This window comes from Peromyscus leucopus, chromosome 2 (genome assembly GCF_004664715.2).
Source record: "Peromyscus leucopus breed LL Stock chromosome 2, UCI_PerLeu_2.1, whole genome shotgun sequence".
NCBI classification, from domain to species: Eukaryota; Metazoa; Chordata; class Mammalia; order Rodentia; family Cricetidae; genus Peromyscus; species Peromyscus leucopus.
In genome coordinates this window covers 136,909,299-136,928,788 of record NC_051064.1, presented here as the reverse complement: position 1 = coordinate 136,928,788, position 19,490 = coordinate 136,909,299, and the positions used below count along the sequence as shown (strand labels likewise).

At 48.0% G+C, this 19,490-nt stretch overlaps 1 protein-coding gene across 1 annotated transcript; it reads left to right on the top strand.

The window, feature by feature from the left end:
* Positions 1-323: 323 nt before the first annotated feature.
* Positions 324-18,059, top strand: Eloa (elongin A). Its single transcript, XM_028875432.2, is given in 12 exon segments — positions 324-518; positions 6,651-6,707; positions 8,109-8,215; positions 9,605-10,071; positions 10,074-10,786; positions 11,391-11,505; positions 11,819-11,974; positions 12,082-12,179; positions 13,459-13,639; positions 13,919-14,030; positions 14,976-15,154; positions 15,720-18,059. Coding segments are annotated over 12 exon segments (2,322 nt in total). The 5' UTR covers positions 324-443; the 3' UTR covers positions 15,782-18,059.
* Positions 18,060-19,490: the final 1,431 nt, after the last annotated feature.

Below are 19,490 nucleotides of genomic sequence, written 5' to 3'. Positions count from 1 at the left end.
AATTTACAAGAGTCAGTTCTCTCCTTCAACTCCAAAGGTCCCTGGATGGTCCCTGAGATCTCTGTGGGACCCTGGAGGCCAGCACTGACACCACCGTCAGGTAAGGGCTGGGCATGGGAGTAAAGGCCTGAATTTGGCTGGCAGATTTCACCGCCTTTGCAGAGGCACAAGGCCTGGGGGCGTGGCTGGCGGCGTGCTCTAGGCTGGGCGTGTCGGGGGCGTGGCCCGCTGCTGGGGTAGGAGCGGGGCGGACCGTGGAGGTGTTGTGGGCGTGGTCTGGCGCGGGGGCAGGTCCAGAGCCCGTCCCCACACGCCCCCCAGCGGAGGCCCGGAAGGGACCATTCGCGCTTCCGTCTCCGCCGGGGCCGCACGGAGGGCGGAGTTGCGGCCCGAGGACGCGACGCGAGCCCAGTTCCGGCGAGGAGGCCGCGCCAGTGACAGCGATGGCGGCGGAGTCGGCGCTCCAAGTTGTGGAGAAGCTGCAGGCGCGCCTGGCCACGAACCCAGACCCTAAGAAGGTGAGCGGCGGGCGGGCGGGCAGGAGGCACGGGCGGGCGTTGGGCTCGGCGCGGGCCCGGTAACGGTCGCGGGCCGGGTGCGGCCGGGGCCCTCCTTGGACCGGGAGCCAGGCCCCGCGGAGCGGCGCGGGGTAGCGAGGAGTTCGCAGCCGGCGGGCGCGTCCCGGCTGGGTGCTGAGGACTCGAGCGGGCCACGGGCGGCCTGGCCTTTCCGCTTTCCCCGGAGCTCCCCTGGGCAGCCGCGCCAGCTGTTTCCCCGTCCCAGCCGAGCGACGCTGTCCCGCTGGTTGGGGTCCTGCGGCTCTGCCGCTCACCGGCACGAGGACCCCCGTTCTCTCCTCCGCCCTTTAACTGAGTAAACGAGGAAAACCTTGGGTTTTCGAGCTTTGCTCCTGGAGCTCGGGTCCTGGGCGAGGGCGTGAGAGTATTACACGACTCTGACTTATGGAAAGGTGGGAGCCGCCAGTGATGAGGAACCATGTTTAATTGCACCTAACTACTTTGTTGCTTCTGTTAGAAACTGTTATCTTAAATACATTGTTTCCCTTCCTGGCCTCCCGGTGACCCGGCTTCTCAGTGGTCTAGGAGAGGGTATGGTGGGAGTTAGAATAGTGTTCACTGAAGTCTCTGGATGGAAATACCGAAGGGTGTGACATTGCTTGTCAGCATTCTAGCCTGGGCTTGCGGTTCCTAAAAGGTGAAGTCTCCAGCGAGCTGAGTGGAAGAGGAAGTAATGGAGGGAGGCGGCGGACTTACAAGTGCAATCTAGGTTTCCATCCAGTACCAGCTCTGGACTTTGGGGAAGGTCTTTACTCAGCCTGTCTCTAGGTTCTTCCTGAAATGCCAGTTGGACCCAAGTGCTCTGTGTTAATCTCCATCTTTCAGAACTTCCAGGCAGGGTCCCCATCTACTCTTCTTGTTCCTAGCGGGTCACAGACAGGTTTCTCTGTTTTTGAAGGGTGCACTCCACTCACCACCAGGCCACTTTTTAACTTCAGTTCGGAAATACACTTCGTCAGGAGTGTGTGTCCTAAATCAGTGAAAACTTTTATGTTCTCAATTGTCTTGTGTTTTACTTTCTATGGAGGCTTTGGTACCTTCAGTCAGACATTTACAAGTTTCTTTTTACAAAAACCCTTTGTGGGCATCTAATAAATGGTCATTATTTCCAAGTGCCAGTACACTGTAAGATTTGTCACTGACCTTAAAGTAACCACCCTCATTTGGTCATTTTTTTTCCCATTAGATTAAAAAATTCTCCATATAATATCTATAGGTTCCCCCCCCCCCATTAGAATTTAAATTTTGAAATGGCCTGTCTAGTTGTGCATGAAATGTCGAGTTAGGAAAAGTGAAGTAGGTTTTCTTGAACTACTAGTAATTTTTTTAAAGGGTACTTGGTGTCTTTGTTGTTTGGTGGTGGTTCTGTGGTGCTGGCACTTGAACCCAGGGACTCGTATGCTAACACTAGTAGGCGGCAAGCACTACCACTGAAAGCCCTATTTGGCTTTTTTCCTGGATAGAAAATTACCCTGGGGCTGGGGATGTAGTTCAGTAGCAGCTACCTGGGCTCGTGGGTTCTGTACCCACTGGGGAGGGAGACCTGAATGTGTTGTGAAGAGAGCAGTGTGATGGTGAGGAAGATGGCCTAGCCCCTTTCCAAAGGGCCTGATAGTTGACACTGGAAACAAGCTGACTGCAGGGGGAAAACTGCAAGCTGGCATGCCGGCTCTCCAACCTCCTTTGAACACAGCAAGCTCTCACAGGTTCTTGAAATGGCAAGATGATTATAGCGCTGTATTGAATCTGCAACTAAATCTTGCTTCCAGACCATTATTAGCCAAAAGGCTGATTCCACACCTGTGTTTCTGGAACTCCTGCTATTGGATTTTGGTGTTTTAAGTGTAAATTAACTGTGTACTCACTCTACATTCATCCAAGGTCTTGGCTCACGTGTACAGAAGGTGGTAGGAGATTACTTAGCTTCTGTTGTTTCTGTTGGAGTGGAAATGATTTTCATGACTGATGAAGTTAGCAGTCCTCTGTTAGGTTCAGGGTGAAACTGTGAAGCATACAGACTGATGGTAGATGGAGAACTAGGAGGTCACTGTTGAGAACCTGTTTGGCTTTAAGGATGGAAGCAGTGGGCAGGAGACCCAGATTCCTAAGCATGCTACTGTGCAAATTTTTGATGTTTCTCAATCATCTGTTGTCGGTTCTTGCTGGCCCTATGGATGCTCCTTGGGTTGACAACACAAGTTTCCATCTACTTGAAGGTATCCATAGTGTCTTCCCCTTGTTACTGCTTCATTCTTTCTTGGAATTTACTGAAAACTAGAGATGGTGGCATCATTTTCTCTTACATTGGACCAAATTGGCTTGAAAATCTCAAGAGTTTTCATTTTGTCTGCTAGCTCAAAGGCAAGCCACAGGCAACTCTCACTTTGCCAGTTAGTGCTAAGCCTTGAGATAAACACATCCTCTGTGACTCCTGACTCCACCCTTCTATGTTGGCTGTGTAAAGGTCCTATAACTCTGTCCTTGTGACCTCCTTTGCCATGTGGACTGTAAGCTGTAAGCTGTCACTGTAAGCTTGGTATTGAGGAAGAGCACCTACTTTCTTCTTTCATTCTAAGTACTCAGTGTATGAGTTAGGTGTATGCTCCTTTTTTATGTTAGCTGTTTCTTGGCTTGCTAGGCGGGCTATGAAACCTCACTGGGCCCAGTTTCAATATTGGTAAAATAGGAGACTAATACCCACTAGACAGGGTCAAATGAGACAAATTTAGCATGGTATCGGCACACAGTGAATGGTATATAAATGTCCCCCTTCTAGGAATTCCCATTAGAGAAGAACCACCCATTTTAACTCTTTTCAATAATTTCAGATTTCTCTTTCAGGAAATGTTAATTGCCTTTAGCCTTTGCGCTTCTAGTCTATGCGACCAGAAATCCACGTATGATATTTCCTGAGTTGGATCACAGAAGGGGTGGAGTTCAAGTACAATTTTTAGTCCATTAGGTTTCATTTTCCCCAGATACACCCCTGGGCTCTTATTCCCAGTCAAACAAGATTGTCACCTGTGATCCAATTGCTCTGCCTAGAGACCATGTGAAGTAATTATGGAAGTAGAATGACCAGAAAAACATACTTGTTGCTCCACCTTGGAGTAATGTGGCATACCAATTACATCCTGGACTACAAAGGAGAAAGAACAAATCTCGCTGTCTAATATTTAAATGTAAAGGCAGCCAGTTAATCGATTTTTGTTATATTTTGGCTTTTAAAAGTGTTATTTTTATTTCTTATATTTATTAGTTTCAGATGTGTGTCTGATGCCCCTGGAGGACAGAAGAGGGCATTAGGGCCTCTGGAACTGGAGATACAGACAGTTGTGAGCCACCATATGGGTTCTGGGAATTGAATCTAGGCTTTCTGAAAGAGTAGTCAGTGCTCTTAGCCATTGGGCCATCTCTTGAGCCCTGTTTGGCTTTTTAAAAATGAAAATTGTTATTCACACATGTGTGTGTCTGCATGTTAGTTTGTACACATGCATGTGGGTACTCTCAGGAGCCAGAAGAGGGCATCAGAGCTGGAGTAACAGGTGGCTGTGAACCGCCAGATGGTTCTGGGAACTGAACTTGGATTCTCTGGAAGAGCAAGTGCTCTTAACCACTGATCTATCTCTCATGTCCCTTGTTTTGACTTTTTGAGTGAGGATTTGCCATGTAGTTGGCCTGGTACTCCAATGTAGCCTGGGCTGGCATCTGCCTATGAGTGCTGGGATTACAAGGGTATACTGCTGCCACAGCTGGCTCAGTTATCTGTCTACACTTTGCCACACTCTCTGTATGGAAAGTGTTTCTTCTTAGAAAAAGGCTTAGGCAACCCTGACTTTCGTAGAAACAAAGGAAGTAGGAATTGACTGAGCAGTGTCTGATCCAGGATCAAGAGGAGCACATAGGAAGAGCTGTAGGCTGATGAACGAAATGATTGGGGTGGACATGTTTAACTTTTACAGTGTTGCAGACAGTGTGACTAAGCACTGCACATGGTTTGTCCAGTGAATCCTCACAGCTTGTGGAGCAGACAGAGAATCTAGTTTTGATTTGCAGATGAAGTAACAAAGGTTCAGGGAGGTTACTGACTTGCACAAGCTCAGGCAAGAAGCTGAGGTGACCTGCCTCTGACTCCATTTTGACCTAGTTTTAGAGACTTTAGAAAGGAAATGGGCAAACCCAGATCTTTCTGATCTAGCCAGGCATGCTTGATCATCATTAACAGCAAAGCTCTGACTGGAACAACCCAAGATTGATCTTGGCTTCCCACTTGTGTTGAAGACGCTTGTGATAAGCATTGTAGCTCTTCAGGAGGCTTGTAGATACTCTCTTCCTGTGGAGTCCTTTTTCTGCTTTATATTGTATCGAGTCTGAGGGTAATCTCCCCAAACTTGCTATGTTTTACAATTCTCTGCAAAGTGATAGTTGCTGATGGCTTTATTTGGTTGTTTTGTTTTATTTTTGTGGGGAGGGAGTGGAGTCTCTCTGAAACCCAGGTAACCTTTGAACTCATGGTGATGGTGGTCCTCCTGCCTCAGTTTCCTAAGTGCTAGGATTATAGACATGAGTCATCATACCAGGCCAGTTAGCCAGGGTTTAAAATTTTTTATTTTATGTGTATGGATGTTTTGCTTGCGTGAGTACCTGTGCACTTCATGTATGTCTGGTGCCCTTGGAGGCCAGAAAAGGGTAGTGGATCCACTGGAACTGGAGTTACAGATGATTTGAACCACCATGTGGGTGCGGGGAATCAAACCCAGGTCCTCGGGAAGAACAACCAGTGCTCTTAACCGCAGAGCCATCTCTCCGGTCCCAGTTAGTGAGTTTTAATTCTCTTCTCTGCCTCTTCTTTTCCCTTGGAGAAGGAAAGCAGTTGAAACCACAGAATCTAGCTAGGTCTAGTAGCAAGAGCCCTGTAATCCCTATTCCAGAAGCTAAGGCAGGAAGCTCAGAAGTCAAGACCAGGCCTGAGCAAGCTAGTGAGACCTTGTCTCTAAAAGTGAAGAGAAGGCTGGGTGATAGGGCACTTGTCAGCATGGGTAACCAAATTGGTTCAATTTCTAGTATTGTAATCAAACTAAAAACCATAGAAGAGGGCTGGAGAGATAGAACTCATTTGGTAACATGCTTACTAAAGCAGAAGCATTAGGGCCTAAGTTCAATCCCCTGTACCCATGTGAAAATGCTGGGCATGGGGTTGCACTCTTATAATTCCAGTGTTGGAGAGGCAGAGACAGGAGCCATGAGATTCTTGGATCAGTGAGCCTAGCTAGCCTAATTGGTGAGCTCCAGGCCAGTTATATAAACCTTGTATCAAAGGAGTGGGCAGTGATTGTTTGATATTTTTTGAGACAGGGTTCCTATTTAGACCAGGCTGACCACTGCCCCTCACCTGAGCAGTGCTAGAATTAAAGGCATGTATTACCATGCCCAGCATGATGGTTTATATTTATTTTTATGTATACAGTGTTCTGCCTGAATGCCAGAAGAGGGCGCCAGATCTCATTACAAATGGTTGTGAGCCACCATGTGGTGCTGGGAATTGAACTCAGGACCTCTGGAAGAACAGCCAGTGCTCTTAACCGCTGGCTGAGCCATTTCTCCAGCCCCCAGCATGATAGTTTTTAAGGTTGTCCTCTGACTAGCACACATGTGCTCGAACACACACATACATTTATTTGTTTGTTTATTTTTGAGACAGGGTTTCTTTGTAACTCTGGCTGTCCTGGAACTCACGCTGTAGACCAAGCCGGCCTCAAACTCAGAGATCCTCCTGACTCTGCCTCCTGAGTGCCAGAATTAAAGGCATGCACCACCACACACATTTTTAAAAATCTATTTTTTTTTTTTAAAAGAGCACAGGCTCTAAAACCATAGACAGAAGTAAATCCTGTCCCACTTGTGTCTTGGACTAGTAATGAAGCTCCCTGAGTGTCTTCACACTTGTAAGACAATGATAGTGCCGTGAAGAGCATAGCACCAAGCAAACATTCCATCATCAGGTAGTCTCATCTGCTCCAGAGAAGATGGTTATGATTTTAGAACTTAATTTGTGTTTTATTCTCTTTGCAGCTATTGAAATATTTGAAGAAACTTTCCATCTTGCCTATCACAGTAGACATTCTTGTGGTAAGATTTTTATAACTGTAATATTATGTATTGCAAATGTTTCCCACTAGAGAGGGGGTAGAGGGAGACTTAGAGGATAGGCTTTACAAGCTAAAGAAGCCAGACACAAAACACGGTACACTGTATGAGTCTGTTTTTATGTCCAGAATAGGCAAAGTCATAGTCAGAAAGTAGGTAAGTGCGTGGTTGTTAGGGGCTGGGGGATTGGGAGGAACAGGGCTTCTATTTTTGTCCTGGAGTTAGGTGGTGGTTATTATTGCTCAGAATGAGGAATGTTCTAGAAATCACTATGTACTTGAAGCTGGTGAAATTTATGTCATGTGCCAAGGTGGACAGACAGACATGCTGTATGTAGAACAAGCCCAGGGTGTTACATCCTCAGCTGAGCTACTCTGTTATGTGAATTTTAGTTCAAAATTTAAATATTTATTCTTTTATTTATGTGTGTGCCTGAGTAACTTTGAGTGCTATGTGTTTACATGCCCTAAGAGGCCACAGGCCCTCAGATTCCCTGAAACTGGAATTACAGGCAGTTAACTGTGAGCTCCCTGGTATGGGTGCTGGGAATTGAGTTTCTATCCTCTGCAAGAGCAGTAAGCACTCCTAACGCAACACCGTCACTCTAGCCCTCAATTCAGAATTTCAACAGATGAGGTGCATGAGAGATACAGGAGTAGTTAAGAGTGCTTCCTGAGGAGGGGGGAGGGGCATGGTGGCCCACTCCTTTAATCCCAGCACTTGGGAGGCAAAGGCAGGTGGATCTTCAAGTTCCAGGACAGCCTGATGTACAGAGCGAGTTCCAGGACAGCCAGAGCTACACAGAGAAACCCTGTCTCAAAAAAACAACAAAAACAATTTTTTTTTTTTTAATCACTAAAAAGAACATTGGCTTTGGCATCAACTACTCCTAGATTCTAACCCAGTTTTTAGGTAGGCATGGTTTGCGTGTGCCTTTGCAGGTGAGTCTTTGTGAGTTTAAGGCCAGTCTGGTGTACAGAGTTAAACCCTGTCTTTTAAAAAAAGAGTCACATCTAACTTCTGTGGCTTTAGGCCAGGCCTCTGTACAATGAGGCTGATTCCTACCTCAAGGACTATGATGAACTCCATACTCCTATAGGGCATGCAGGATCTTAAGCCCAGGGTCCACTGGCTCCCCTCCTTGGTATATTGTTACGGTTCTGGGGTGTTTTGATGACACATTTCTCTAAACCTCTGAGTTTTATTACTTTGTGTCCGATCTTTGGGCATAAGGCCACAAAGTAATTTAGTATAAGGCTTAGAAGGCATTTTAATAGGGAAATATTTGCTTGTTGCTTTTTCTCAAACTGGAGGCCTTATTTCTTTAGGAAAATATGCCCTTCGTCTCAGAACCCTCAATCAATTCCTTTGTTAAATTTGTAGGAGACTGGGGTAGGAAAAACAGTAAACAGCTTTCGAAAACATGAGCAAGTGGGGACCTTTGCCAGAGACCTGGTGGCCCAGTGGAAGAAGCTGGTTCCTGTAGAGCGGTAAGAATGTTTCTTCTTTGCTTTCTGCTTCTATCAAATGACTATGTTGCCTCAAGTATAAAAATAACCCACAATTATTGTAGGATATTGTAGATAGACAATAAAATATTAAGAATCAAGCCGGGTGGTAGTGGTGCATGCCTTCAATCCCAGCACTCGGGAGGCAGAGGCAGGCGGATCTGTGTGAGTTCGAGGCCAGCCTGGGCTACCAAGTGAGTTCCAGGAAAGGCGCAAAGCTACATAGAGAAACCCTGTCTCAAAAAACCAAAAAAAAAAAAAAAAGAAGAAGAATCAAAATGACTCGTGCCTTTAATTCCAGCACTCAAGAGGCAGAGTCAGGCAGATCTCTGTGAGTTCGAGGCCAGCCTGGTCTACACAGAGAAACTGTCTCAAAAAAACAAAACAAAAATCAAAATTTCTTGGGGACCAGGGAGATGACCCAGTGGGTAAAGACACCAGCTACCAACCCTGACAACCTGAGTTTGATCTTTGGAACTTATATGATGAAAGGAGAGATCCAGCTCCCAAAGGCTGTTTTCTGATCTCCAGATGTGCATGGTGCATGCTCCCCAACAAAGTAAATAAGTAAAAATGAGATCAATTTTTTTTTTTTTTTATAATTTGTTTGGTTTTGTTTTGAAGACTGGGTCTCTCTCTGCGGCCCTGATGGAACTCACTTTGTAGACCAGGCTGGCCTTGAACTCAGATCTGCCTGACTCTGTGAGTGCTGGGATCAAGGGCATGCACTACCATGCCTGGGTACAATTCTTTTTTATGATAAACTTTAGCATTTTGTTGGGTGTTTTTGTTTTGTTTGGGGGTTTGATGCTGAGGATTGAGTCCAGAGTCTCTCACATACTAAACAGGTTATCTTACCACTGAACTATACCCTTTTGGTTTCTCTTTTTGTTTATTATGGGGGGCAAGGTGGGTATGTGTTCACTTTTGAGAGTCGGTTCTCTTCTGCCACCATGGGAGAACACAGGTCTCCAGGCTTGCATGACAAGTATTTTTACCTGTTGAACCTTCAGGCTGGCTGGCCTTAATATCTTTCTTCAGACAGGGTCTCATTATGTGGCTCAATCTAGCCTAGAACATGCTATATATCAGGATGGCCTTGAACATCTGATTCCTCAACAGTCCTCCCTTAGCCTCCTGAATCATGGGATTATAGGTGTGAGCTACCACTCCTGGCCTGGGTTTTGTTGTCTGTTTTGTGGTGAGCCAGTCTCTTGTAGCTGAGGATGGCCTTGAACTTTTGATCCTCCTGTCCTGACTCCCAAGTGTTGGGATTATAGATGTGCCCTCCATACCTAAGGTCAGGTGTACGCCTTTCTTTCTCTAAAGAGGGTTATGCTGATTTTTCCTTCTGCTTTTCCTTTATCTTAGAAACAATGAAGCTGAGGATCAGGATCTTGAGAAGAGCATCTCCCGAAAGCGCCCTCGAGATGCTCTTCAGAGGGCGGAGGAGATGGAAGGGGACTACCAGGAAAGCTGGAAAGCCTCTGCCAGCCGGTCCTATAGCCCTGAGCACAGACAGAAAAAACACAAAAAACTCTCAGAGCCTGAAAGGCCTCACAAAGTGACTCACAGTCACGAGAGGAGGGATGAAAGGAAGAGGTGTCACAGAGTGTCACCACCATATTCTTCAGACCCTGAGTCTTCTGACTATGGCCATGTTCAATCTCCCCCACCTTCCAGTCCACATCAAATGTACACAGACCACTACAGGTCACCAGAGGAGGACCATGAGCCCATCATTTCACACCAGAAGCCTGGAAAAGTCCACAGTAATACCTTTCAGGACAGACTAGGGGTTAGTCACGAAAGACACCTGGCTGAGCACCAGGCGAAAGGGATGTAAGCCAAAACAAGGAGCACAAATCTTCCCACAAGGAGAAACGCCCTGTGGATGCCAGGAGTGAGGAGAAGGTCTCTGCCCTGGGCAGAGAGAAATCACACAAGGCCTCTTCCAAAGAGGAACACCGAAGGCTACTCTCAGGGGACAGTGCCAAGGAGAAGCCACCCTCCAGTGTTGTCAAGAAAGAGAAGGACAAAGAGGGCAGCAGTCTCAAGAAGAAGTTTCCGCCTGCCTTGGAGGCGGCTTCAGATAACCACTTTCGAAAGCCCAAACACAAGGACTCGGAGAAGAGCAGGTCTGAGAAGAGCAGGCCGAGGGCGGACGGCTCCGACTCAGGGCGGGGGGCCGGAGACCTGCTGCCCAAAGCCAAGGAGAAAGTTCCCAACAACCTGAAGGAGGGCAAAGGAAGAACTAACTTGGATCGAAAGTCACCAGCCTCCCTCCCTAAAGTAGAGGAGCCGGACGTGGATGACGAGTTTGAGCAGCCCACCATGTCCTTTGAGTCATACCTCAGCTATGACCAGCCTCGGAAGAAAAAGAAGAAGGTTGTGAAAGCTTCAGCCACAGCACCCGGAGAAAAGGGCCTTAAAAAAAAGGATTCTAAAAGCATTAGTAAAAACTTGAACTCAGTTCAGAAATTACCCAAGGTAAACGAGAACAAGTCAGAGAAGGTGCAGCCAGCGGGAGCCGAACCCACCAGGCCTCGAAAGGTAACTGCATTGACCCAGTGCCTGGCCTGTTGAGTGCCCAGAGCCCGCCTGCCATGCCACCTGGCTTGCTGGCCTTTGGCCAGCCAAGTTTCGATTGGTAGGAATATTCTCTGGGCCTCACCAGCTGCTCAGGTGGATGCTACCTAAGAATTATTCTGGGCTGAGGTAGCTCAGTAGTACAGTGCTTGTTAAGAGTGTGTGAGAGAGACCATACATTTACTTCTTAGCACTTCAAAAAAAATCTTCCCCCAAGACATTCTTATTGTCCTATCTACATCTGTTTTATTATTTATTTACTGGGGGAGGAGGGTAGTTGAGATAAAATTTCCCTGTGTAGCCCTGGCTGTCCTGGAACTCCCTCTGTAGACCAGGTTGGACTCCAACTCAGAGATCCGCCTGCCTCTGCCTCCTGAGTGCTGGGATTAAAGGCGTGCGCCACTACCGCCCAGCTATACATGAATTTCTTGACCTAGCTGGTGTCATTCATGACTTCTGCCCCTCTCGCCTGGATCTCTCTGCCTGTGCAGTATGCTTGGTTCATCTCAGGGATTAACTCGGAGAAAGCTGTGCTTATGAGATGCTCTGTGCACTCCGTCTCCTGCAGGTCCCTACTGATGCGCTGCCGGTGCTGCCAGACATCCCCCTACCCGCCATACAGTCCAACTACCGACCCCTGCCTTCCCTGGATTTGATTTCTTCCTTCCAGCCAAAGCGCAAAGGTAATTGGGACATCTTTGCAATTAATTTTTAAAGCGGAGTCTCAGTGTGTAGCCTTGGCTGGTCTACAACTCACTTTGTAGTCACACGTCTCTCTCCTGGGTGCTGGGTTTAAAGATTATATTTTTTATTTTCCTTCGTGTTTTGCTTGCATATGTCTGTGCACCGTGTGTGTGCAATGCTGAGGAGGCTAGAAGAGGATGTAGGAGCCCTTGGGACTGGAGTTCCAGAAGGTAGTGAGCTGCCATGTGGGTTCCAAGTCTTCACCACATGGCTTACACCTTTTGTGACTTGTTGGTTTTCCTCTTTCTACAGCATTCTCTTCACCCCAGGAAGAAGAAGAAGCTGGATTCACAGGACGCAGAATGAATTCTAAGATGCAGGTGTATTCAGGTTCCAAGTGTGCCTATCTCCCCAAAATGATGACCTTGCACCAGCAATGTATCCGGGTGCTGAAGAACAATATCGACTGTGAGTCACCAACCTCTCAAGCACATTGCCACACTGGGACTCGGTCACTGGGGAGCTTGGCTGCCATGCATGCAGCACTCACCTTCTCCCCTCTGGTTTCTCTGCAGCCATCTTTGAAGTGGGAGGAGTCCCCTACTCTGTTCTCGAACCTGTCTTGGAGAGGTGTACACCTGATCAACTCTATCGAATAGAGGAATGCAATCACGTGAGTGTCCTCAGTGAGACAGGGCAGCTTCCTGGCTGTGTTTCCAGTAGTTTTGTCTCTGGATCTGCTATGGCTAAAGGGCAGGGCAGAGGGCAAATCACTGTTCTGGGCATGTTTGCTTTGTATCTGTGCCTTTAAACAAGCATGTTCTTTGTGTCTACTCCTGGGATCCTTCTTTGTTTTGTTTTGTTTGTTTGTTTGTTGAGGCAGGGTCTAGTTGTCCTGGAACTCACTCTGTAGACCAGGCTGGCCTCAAACTTACAGAGATCTGCCTGCCTCTGTCACCAGAGTGCTGGGATTAAAGGTGTGCGCCCCTATGCCTGCCTCCTCTTAAAAAATTTTTAGTATGTGCGTGTATTGCCTGTATGGAGAGGTCAAAGGACAGCTTTATGGGGTGCTTCTCTTCTATCTTTACATGGCTTCCAGGACCAAACCTAGGTCAACAGGCTTATTGTGTGGCAAGTTACTCTCCTGTGGAGCCGTCTTGCCAGCTCTCTCCTGGGATCTTAAGTGGGGGCTAGGACTCAAACACAGGGAAAAGTACTTTCAAGGTCTCCCGTGAGCTTGCCTACTCATAAAAGTAAAGGGGAAATTCTGGCCGCAAAGCATCTGGGGTCCAGGGAGATATGTTTGATGCTGGCACTTGGGTGTCTAGGGAAAGTGACAGCACATGCCAGACATTTGAAGTCTTCCAGAGTCCTTCCTCTAAGGCAGATACGCTCGTCTGATCGCACTGTGCAGACCTGCTGAGGTAGCCCTCTTACATGGCAGTCAGTGGAGTGCTGGGAAACACCTGACTTCACCCCAGCTCTGCCCTTACTGATTTCTGAAAGAAATGACTGATATTGGTAGCTAGCTATCGTCTCTGTTAACTCTTCCATTCACAATGCCTAGAGCAGTGGTTCTCAGCGTGTAGGTCACGACCCCTTTGGGAGTCTTATAGCAGATATCCCGCACAGCAGATATTTCTATTCCGACTCATAACAGTAGTAAAATTACAGTTAGGAAGTAGCAACAAAATAGTTTTATGGTTGGAGTCACCACAGCATGAGGAGCTGTATTAAAGGACTGAGAGTCACTGCTCTGAGGTGATTAGCATAGTGCCTCCAACTTAGCTGTTTCTTTTATTTAGTGATTTGCCTTTTTTCTGGAATTGTGGTACTGTAACACTACTGTTTAGACACCCTGCCCCCACGAACTGTTAGGTAGTGGGTCATGCCTCGGTAGAAGGGAGATGTAGGAGAGCTTGTATAGAATGGTGTCCTGGCCCTGATTTCAGGTACTCATTGAGGAAACAGATCAGTTATGGAAAGTTCACTGTCACCGAGACTTTAAGGAGGAAAGACCAGAAGAGTATGAATCCTGGCGGGAGATGTACCTGCGGCTTCAGGATGCCAGAGAGCAGCGCCTACGCCTGCTGACAAACAACATCCGCTCTGCGCATGCCAATAAGCCGAAAGGTAAAGGAAGTGGGGGCTGGGCAGGCCAGCCAGCTGGGTGCTTGAGTCAGCAGCGGAGTGAGTCTCTGTGGGCCTGGTGGGTCTGGGGCGCCGTCCTCTAAATGTCTCTCTGCCCATGAGCAGGGGTGGTTTTTCTTCTGCCACAGGCTGCTCCCAGGCAGTGAGGTCAGAGGGCCTGATTGAGCCCTAGGTTGGGGCTTTCAAAAGCTCTAGATTGCTAAATTGGCAGTAGCACCTTTGCTTCAGAAGGTAAATATTGATGTTCGTATTTTTCCTCAGGACGACAAGCAAAGATGGCTTTTGTCAACTCTGTGGCCAAACCACCTCGAGATGTCCGACGAAGGCAGGAGAAGTTTGGAACTGGAGGAGCAGCTGTCCCTGAGAAAGTCAGGCAAGATTTCTGCGGCTGCATGGTCATTACCCTGAAGGAGAGCTGGGGGCCAGGAAGTGACTTATTCTGGGGTAGAGGCAAGCTCTGCTGTGCTCTGGAGTGCTTACTGGGTCTATACTTTACTTTTCGGCCCTCAGTGTCTCACTGCTGCCTGGGTGGATTATTTCTGCTGCTGGGTCAGGGGCCCAGGTCAGTTACATGGAGAACAGGACCTGGTTCAAGGAAGTGCTCTTTCTGCTTTCATTTTCCTCATTTAAACAACAACAAAAACCTATTTCTAGGGTTGAGGAGCTAGCTTGAGGACCTGAGTGTGCTCCTCAGCACCCGTGCTAACAGACAGATGGGGTGATGCACTTGTGATCCCAGTGTTGGGGAGATGGATCCCTGGACCACCAGCCTAGCCTGTGCAGTGAGCTCTGGGTCTCAATGAGAGACTCTGTCTCATAAAACTAAGTGGCTCCTAAGGAACGACACTCAGGGTTGACTTCTGGGCTCCACATGAACATGTGTCCTTGTACACCCACATCTGTTTACACACATGCACACCAAAACAAAAATTTTTTGTTTTTGGTTTTTGGAGACAGGGTTTCTCTGTGTAGCTTTGGAGCCTGTCCTGGAACTGCTCTGTAGACCAGGCTGGCCTCAAACTCATGGAGATCTGCCTGCCTCTGTCTCCCAAGTTCTGGGATTAATAAAACAAAATTTCTAGGATGACTAGATTTTTCTAGGCCGCATGAGCATTTTCAAATTATAGACTAACATTTTACCAGCCAAAGTTTAGCTGAGACTGTCCATCTCACTAAAGGGTTAATAACAGTTGCCTCTGACTCTTTCCCAGAACCCAGTGTATCAGACCCACTGCTCAGAGCCACAGTGGAGCTCCCCCAGAACACCACTGTTTCAGATCGAGTGCTCCCCACTAACCAGCTTTGTTCTGTGTTACAGGATTAAGCCAGCACCTTATACAACAGGAAGCAGCCATGTTCCTGCCAGCAGCAGCAGCAGCAGCTTCCACTCCAGCCCTGAGGAGGTGGCCTATGACGGGCCTAGTACCAGCAGTGCCCATTTAGCTCCAGTGGCCAGCAGTTCTGTTTCTTATGATCCTAGGAAACCAGCTGTGAAGAGTAAGTGACTTGGGTGGGAGCAGGGATGGGTGGGGATCCTGGCACAGTGTCGGCTTGGCATAGGTTACTAGCCAAGGGCAGGCTGGCCCTCCTCAGGTGTTCTGAACTTAGCGCATCTGAGTCCTATTGCTACTCTGGGAGGCTGTGGGGGAGGGGGTCTGGGTACTATTTATTGGTTTGAATGTTTATGTTGCGAAGTTAAATTGTGGGGATTATGGCCCTTACATCAAAGACTCCTGATTTACTGCTTACAGCCATCATGAGCACATCAGCCAGTCACATCAGCTCTTCAAGAGCTGTGGTGTCAGAGATGGTGATGGTTCTGTACCTGCAGGGTCTTGGCAAGGGGCTGCCTCGTGATGTGGTTTCTGTGGCAGTGTAGGCAGATAGTCCGTGTGTGTGTGTGTGTGTGTGTGTGTGTGTGTGTGTGTGTGTGTGTGTGTGTGTGTGTGTGTGTTGGGGTCCACAGCCAGGGAAGCAAACTCAGCCTGGCTTCTGCTGCTGTAGCACATGGTCCATGTCTGTGCTGCCACTCACTGGCAACAACTGCTGCTTTCCTTCACAGAAATTGCCCCGATGATGGCCAAGACAATTAAAGCATTCAAGAACAGATTCTCCCGACGATAAGTAGGACTTGCCTTGGAGGTGGAGTCTGGGAAGCAGGAACACGGGGACAGTGGGGACAGGAGGGACAGGAGAAGAGGATGTCCACAGAAGACCCCTAGCTTTTGTTTGTGGAACTTTTGACCTCTGACTCCTGCACAGTAGCAGGAGTCTCCCTATGCATTGCGCCCTGCACCCTGGCTGGATCACACTTCAGATTTCTGAAGACAGTATGAAGCCTCAGTCATACTGAGACTTTAAGGTCAATTATACTTTTATTGCTAATTAGCATCTTTGTAAACTATAAGACATAGTTTTAATTAATAAATATTGCCCCAGATGTATTTATAGTAACCCAGGGGTTTTTTTGTTTTGTTTTACTTTTCTTTTTTCTTCCTTTTTTTTTTTTTTTTGTCCTTTATTGTATATTTAGCTTTTATTTTCGGGTCCTTTATTAAAATTAGATGAACCGAGCAAAAGCCAGTCTTGTTCTAGGTCAGGTCTTTGAGTAGACATTGGTCCAAAAGGGCACCACAGAGCTTGTGTGTCACTTTAAGCCCAAATATGGATGGGGGCAGGAGTGAGGACATGCCAGGCTGCCTGTGCTCGGGGGAGCCTTGACTTAGCTCTTCAGAAGGCCTCATTCTGAGACCATCAGAACCCCGGGGCAGGAGCCTTTCCTTCTTGTCCATCAGTGGTGGTTCCTAAGGAGGGCTGTTTGCAAAGTCTCGAGTCCTTCTTCATCTTCTGCAAGTCACACTCTCCCTGTCTAAGGCTCACTGGAGGACAGAACTTGGATCAGATCTGCAGAGGACCTCAGCAGTTTTGTGATTTCTCCTTTCTGGTTCAGTGTTTTAGTCCCCACACCCTGGGGAAACACAGACATGGAGGGCTTTTGTGGCTCTGACTGTGGTTGGGGGTTGGAGAAGTCAGCACTTTAATCTCTGGTTCCTAGGAGTTACTACTAGCGTGAATTACTGAAAACATTTAGTGCTCTGTTGGAAATTGTTTTTGTTTGAAAGGAAAGATCATGTGACTGGGGAGCACAACAGTTTGCTGTGTCTGACAGAACCTGCTGCTGAAGCCGAGGAGGCCAGTTAGGAGGAAGGGCCACCTCGGCAAGGGGCTGGCTGTACACTAGCATGGGGAACCTGGTCCCAGCTAGCCAGCCTGTTCTGGAGAATGGCTCTTTCCAATTGTTGGGGCAAGATCAGAACTAAGAGGGCCACCCCAGCTCCCTCCTTGAGTCAGAACACCCGGAGCTAGTAGTATGCATTTGGCTGTAAGCCAGGTTGGAGATGCTGTGAACTTGAGGACGGACAGCCTGCTGCGCTGTGCCATCCATCGCTCCTGTCGACGTGTTTTAACCGCCCTGGAGACTTCAGGCTACTGAAGACTCCAAGGCAGCACAGGAAACACACAGCAGAAGCTGGGCCTCCTCCTGTGCATTGCCCCGCAGGATGCCGCTGCCGGGGGACACAAGTCTGGCTGTATTTGGGGGCAGAGTAAAGCATTGTTTCTCTTGATTACTTGTTTCGCCATACCACCTCTCTCAGCCTGACCTCCAAGTCTAACATCAGGTCTCTTACCAGAAATCACGGGGACATTTGCACCAGGAGCCAGGTGCCTGGTGCTTGAAATAGCCCCGTCTGGGTGTTGATCACCTCAGATTTGCCTTAGCTGTGTTTCCAGGACTTCCTGTTGCCGTCTTTTCCGTTGCAGATTTAGTTGTGTGTGATTTCATTCCCCTTCTTTGGAGTGCTTAGGCCGAGGGGAAGAAAGGACACAGGTCTGTCCGTCTCGATGACAGCATCTGCTTTGGCACATAAAGATTCTGATGCGGCCGGTGTGTTAGAGCCAGGTCTTCCACCCTTCAGTGTGTCTGTGTCAGGGATAGGAGTGGTGAGACGAGGGAGGCCCAGGAAGCCAGCCGCCTCCACAGCCCTCACCCACGCACACAACAGCCACAAAGCAGACACAAGGTGATGTCTAAGTTTTGGTCGCATTTGTGAAAACTTGTGCAATTTTTTCTGTGCTACACTACATACAAATCACAAACGACAGATTAGCCCGTTGCCATCCTTGGTGTTACAAGGGGTTCTCAGGGGCTTGCTTTCTCTTTTTTGGAGGCAGGAGGGGCAGGAGTGAGCATTGTCCTGCTCTTCATTTGTATTTTGGTCCCAAAATGTAAATACAATTTTCTATGTTACTTTTTTGTGGTAACTACAAGATGAATATTTTAATTAGATAAGTTATACAAAAAGGAAAAACTCACGTCTAAATAAAAAGCAAAAAGATTCTACCTGCTGAGCCTTTCTTCCTCATTTTGTCAGGGAAGAGAGATCAATCACAAGATGCCTGCTTCTTTAATCTTGTGGGGGTAGTTCACACTGATGAAGCTGCCTCAGCACCCTGGGAACTCCTCATATTCAACAGCTGATCAGGGAGGTGGGGTTTATACTGTACAGCTGAAGGGTGGTTGTGCTATACAGTTGAACAGGGAGGCGCGGTTTATGGTGCACAGCTGAACTAGGAGGCAGGTTTAGCTAATCTCAGTGGAGCAGTCTTAAGGTTCAAACATCTTCAGGGGGTGAGGGGAGCTAAGGTGGACATTTTCTGTATATCGTCAGCATTCACACTCAGACCAAAGGAAGACGGCCATCCTCTGGTCCTCACCTGGGAAAGTCTTTGCCATTCTTAGGATGCTGGTGCATTGGAGTCCTTCACATGGCCTTGCCCATGTCAAACAATGTACATTCACTCGGGACTTCACTTGCCCCCATAGGCCTAGCCTTAAAGGATTTGAACACAGGTTCTCTGACTACAAGCTTTGGGCCCTTCTGGCTCTTGGTCTCCCTTGCAGGTGTGAAGGGCCCAGGTAGGCCTCGGGCTTCCCTTGGCATCCTGACATCGTAAAGGACCTGCTGTGTCAGCTCTGGCTGAGCTCCACAAGTTCAGCATTTGACTCAGCTCTACCCCTGCATAGATCGTCTGGGTCAGACTCTACCTCGAACCCAGATCTCCGAGCTACCCAGTTCTGTAGCCTTCCTCTCCTAAAGAGGGCGTTTTGGCCTGTGGTCTAGACACGCCTTCCCTCCCCACATCGCTTTACTGGACCTGGTTGTCAGTGTTGGGAAAATACGTCAAACTTAGTTACCGGACTGTATCTGAGGGGCGATTATAGCCGGAGTGTGTAAGTCAGTTCTCCGCCTCGTGGTGCTGAAGCAACACCTGTAGTAGAGCCTGGTGATTATGCACCTGTTCCATGCCAGGCCCTTTTGGTCCTGATGCCCTGTCAGTTCTCACATGGACCCTAGGGAGTCAGTCATGATCCGGTTTTATTTTTATTTGTGGGTGGAGTATGAGGCAAGGTGTATGTAGCTCAGGTTGGCCTTAATCATTGAGTGATCCTCCTGCTTCAACCTCAGAAATGCTGGGATTATAGGCATATACCACCATGCCTTGTTCCATTTTAGAAATAAAACTAGCCAGGCATGGCCACACACACCTTTAATCTCAGCACTCAGGAGGCAGAGGAAGGTGGATCTCTTTTTTTTTTTTTTTTTTTTTTGGTTTTTCGAGACAGGGTTTCTCTGTGTAGCTTTGCGCCTTTCCTGGAACTCACTTGGTAGCCCAGGCTGGCCTCGAACTCACAGAGATCCACCTGGCTCTGCCTCCCGAGTGCTGGGATTAAAGGCGTGCGCCACCACCGCCCGGCGGAAGGTGGATCTCT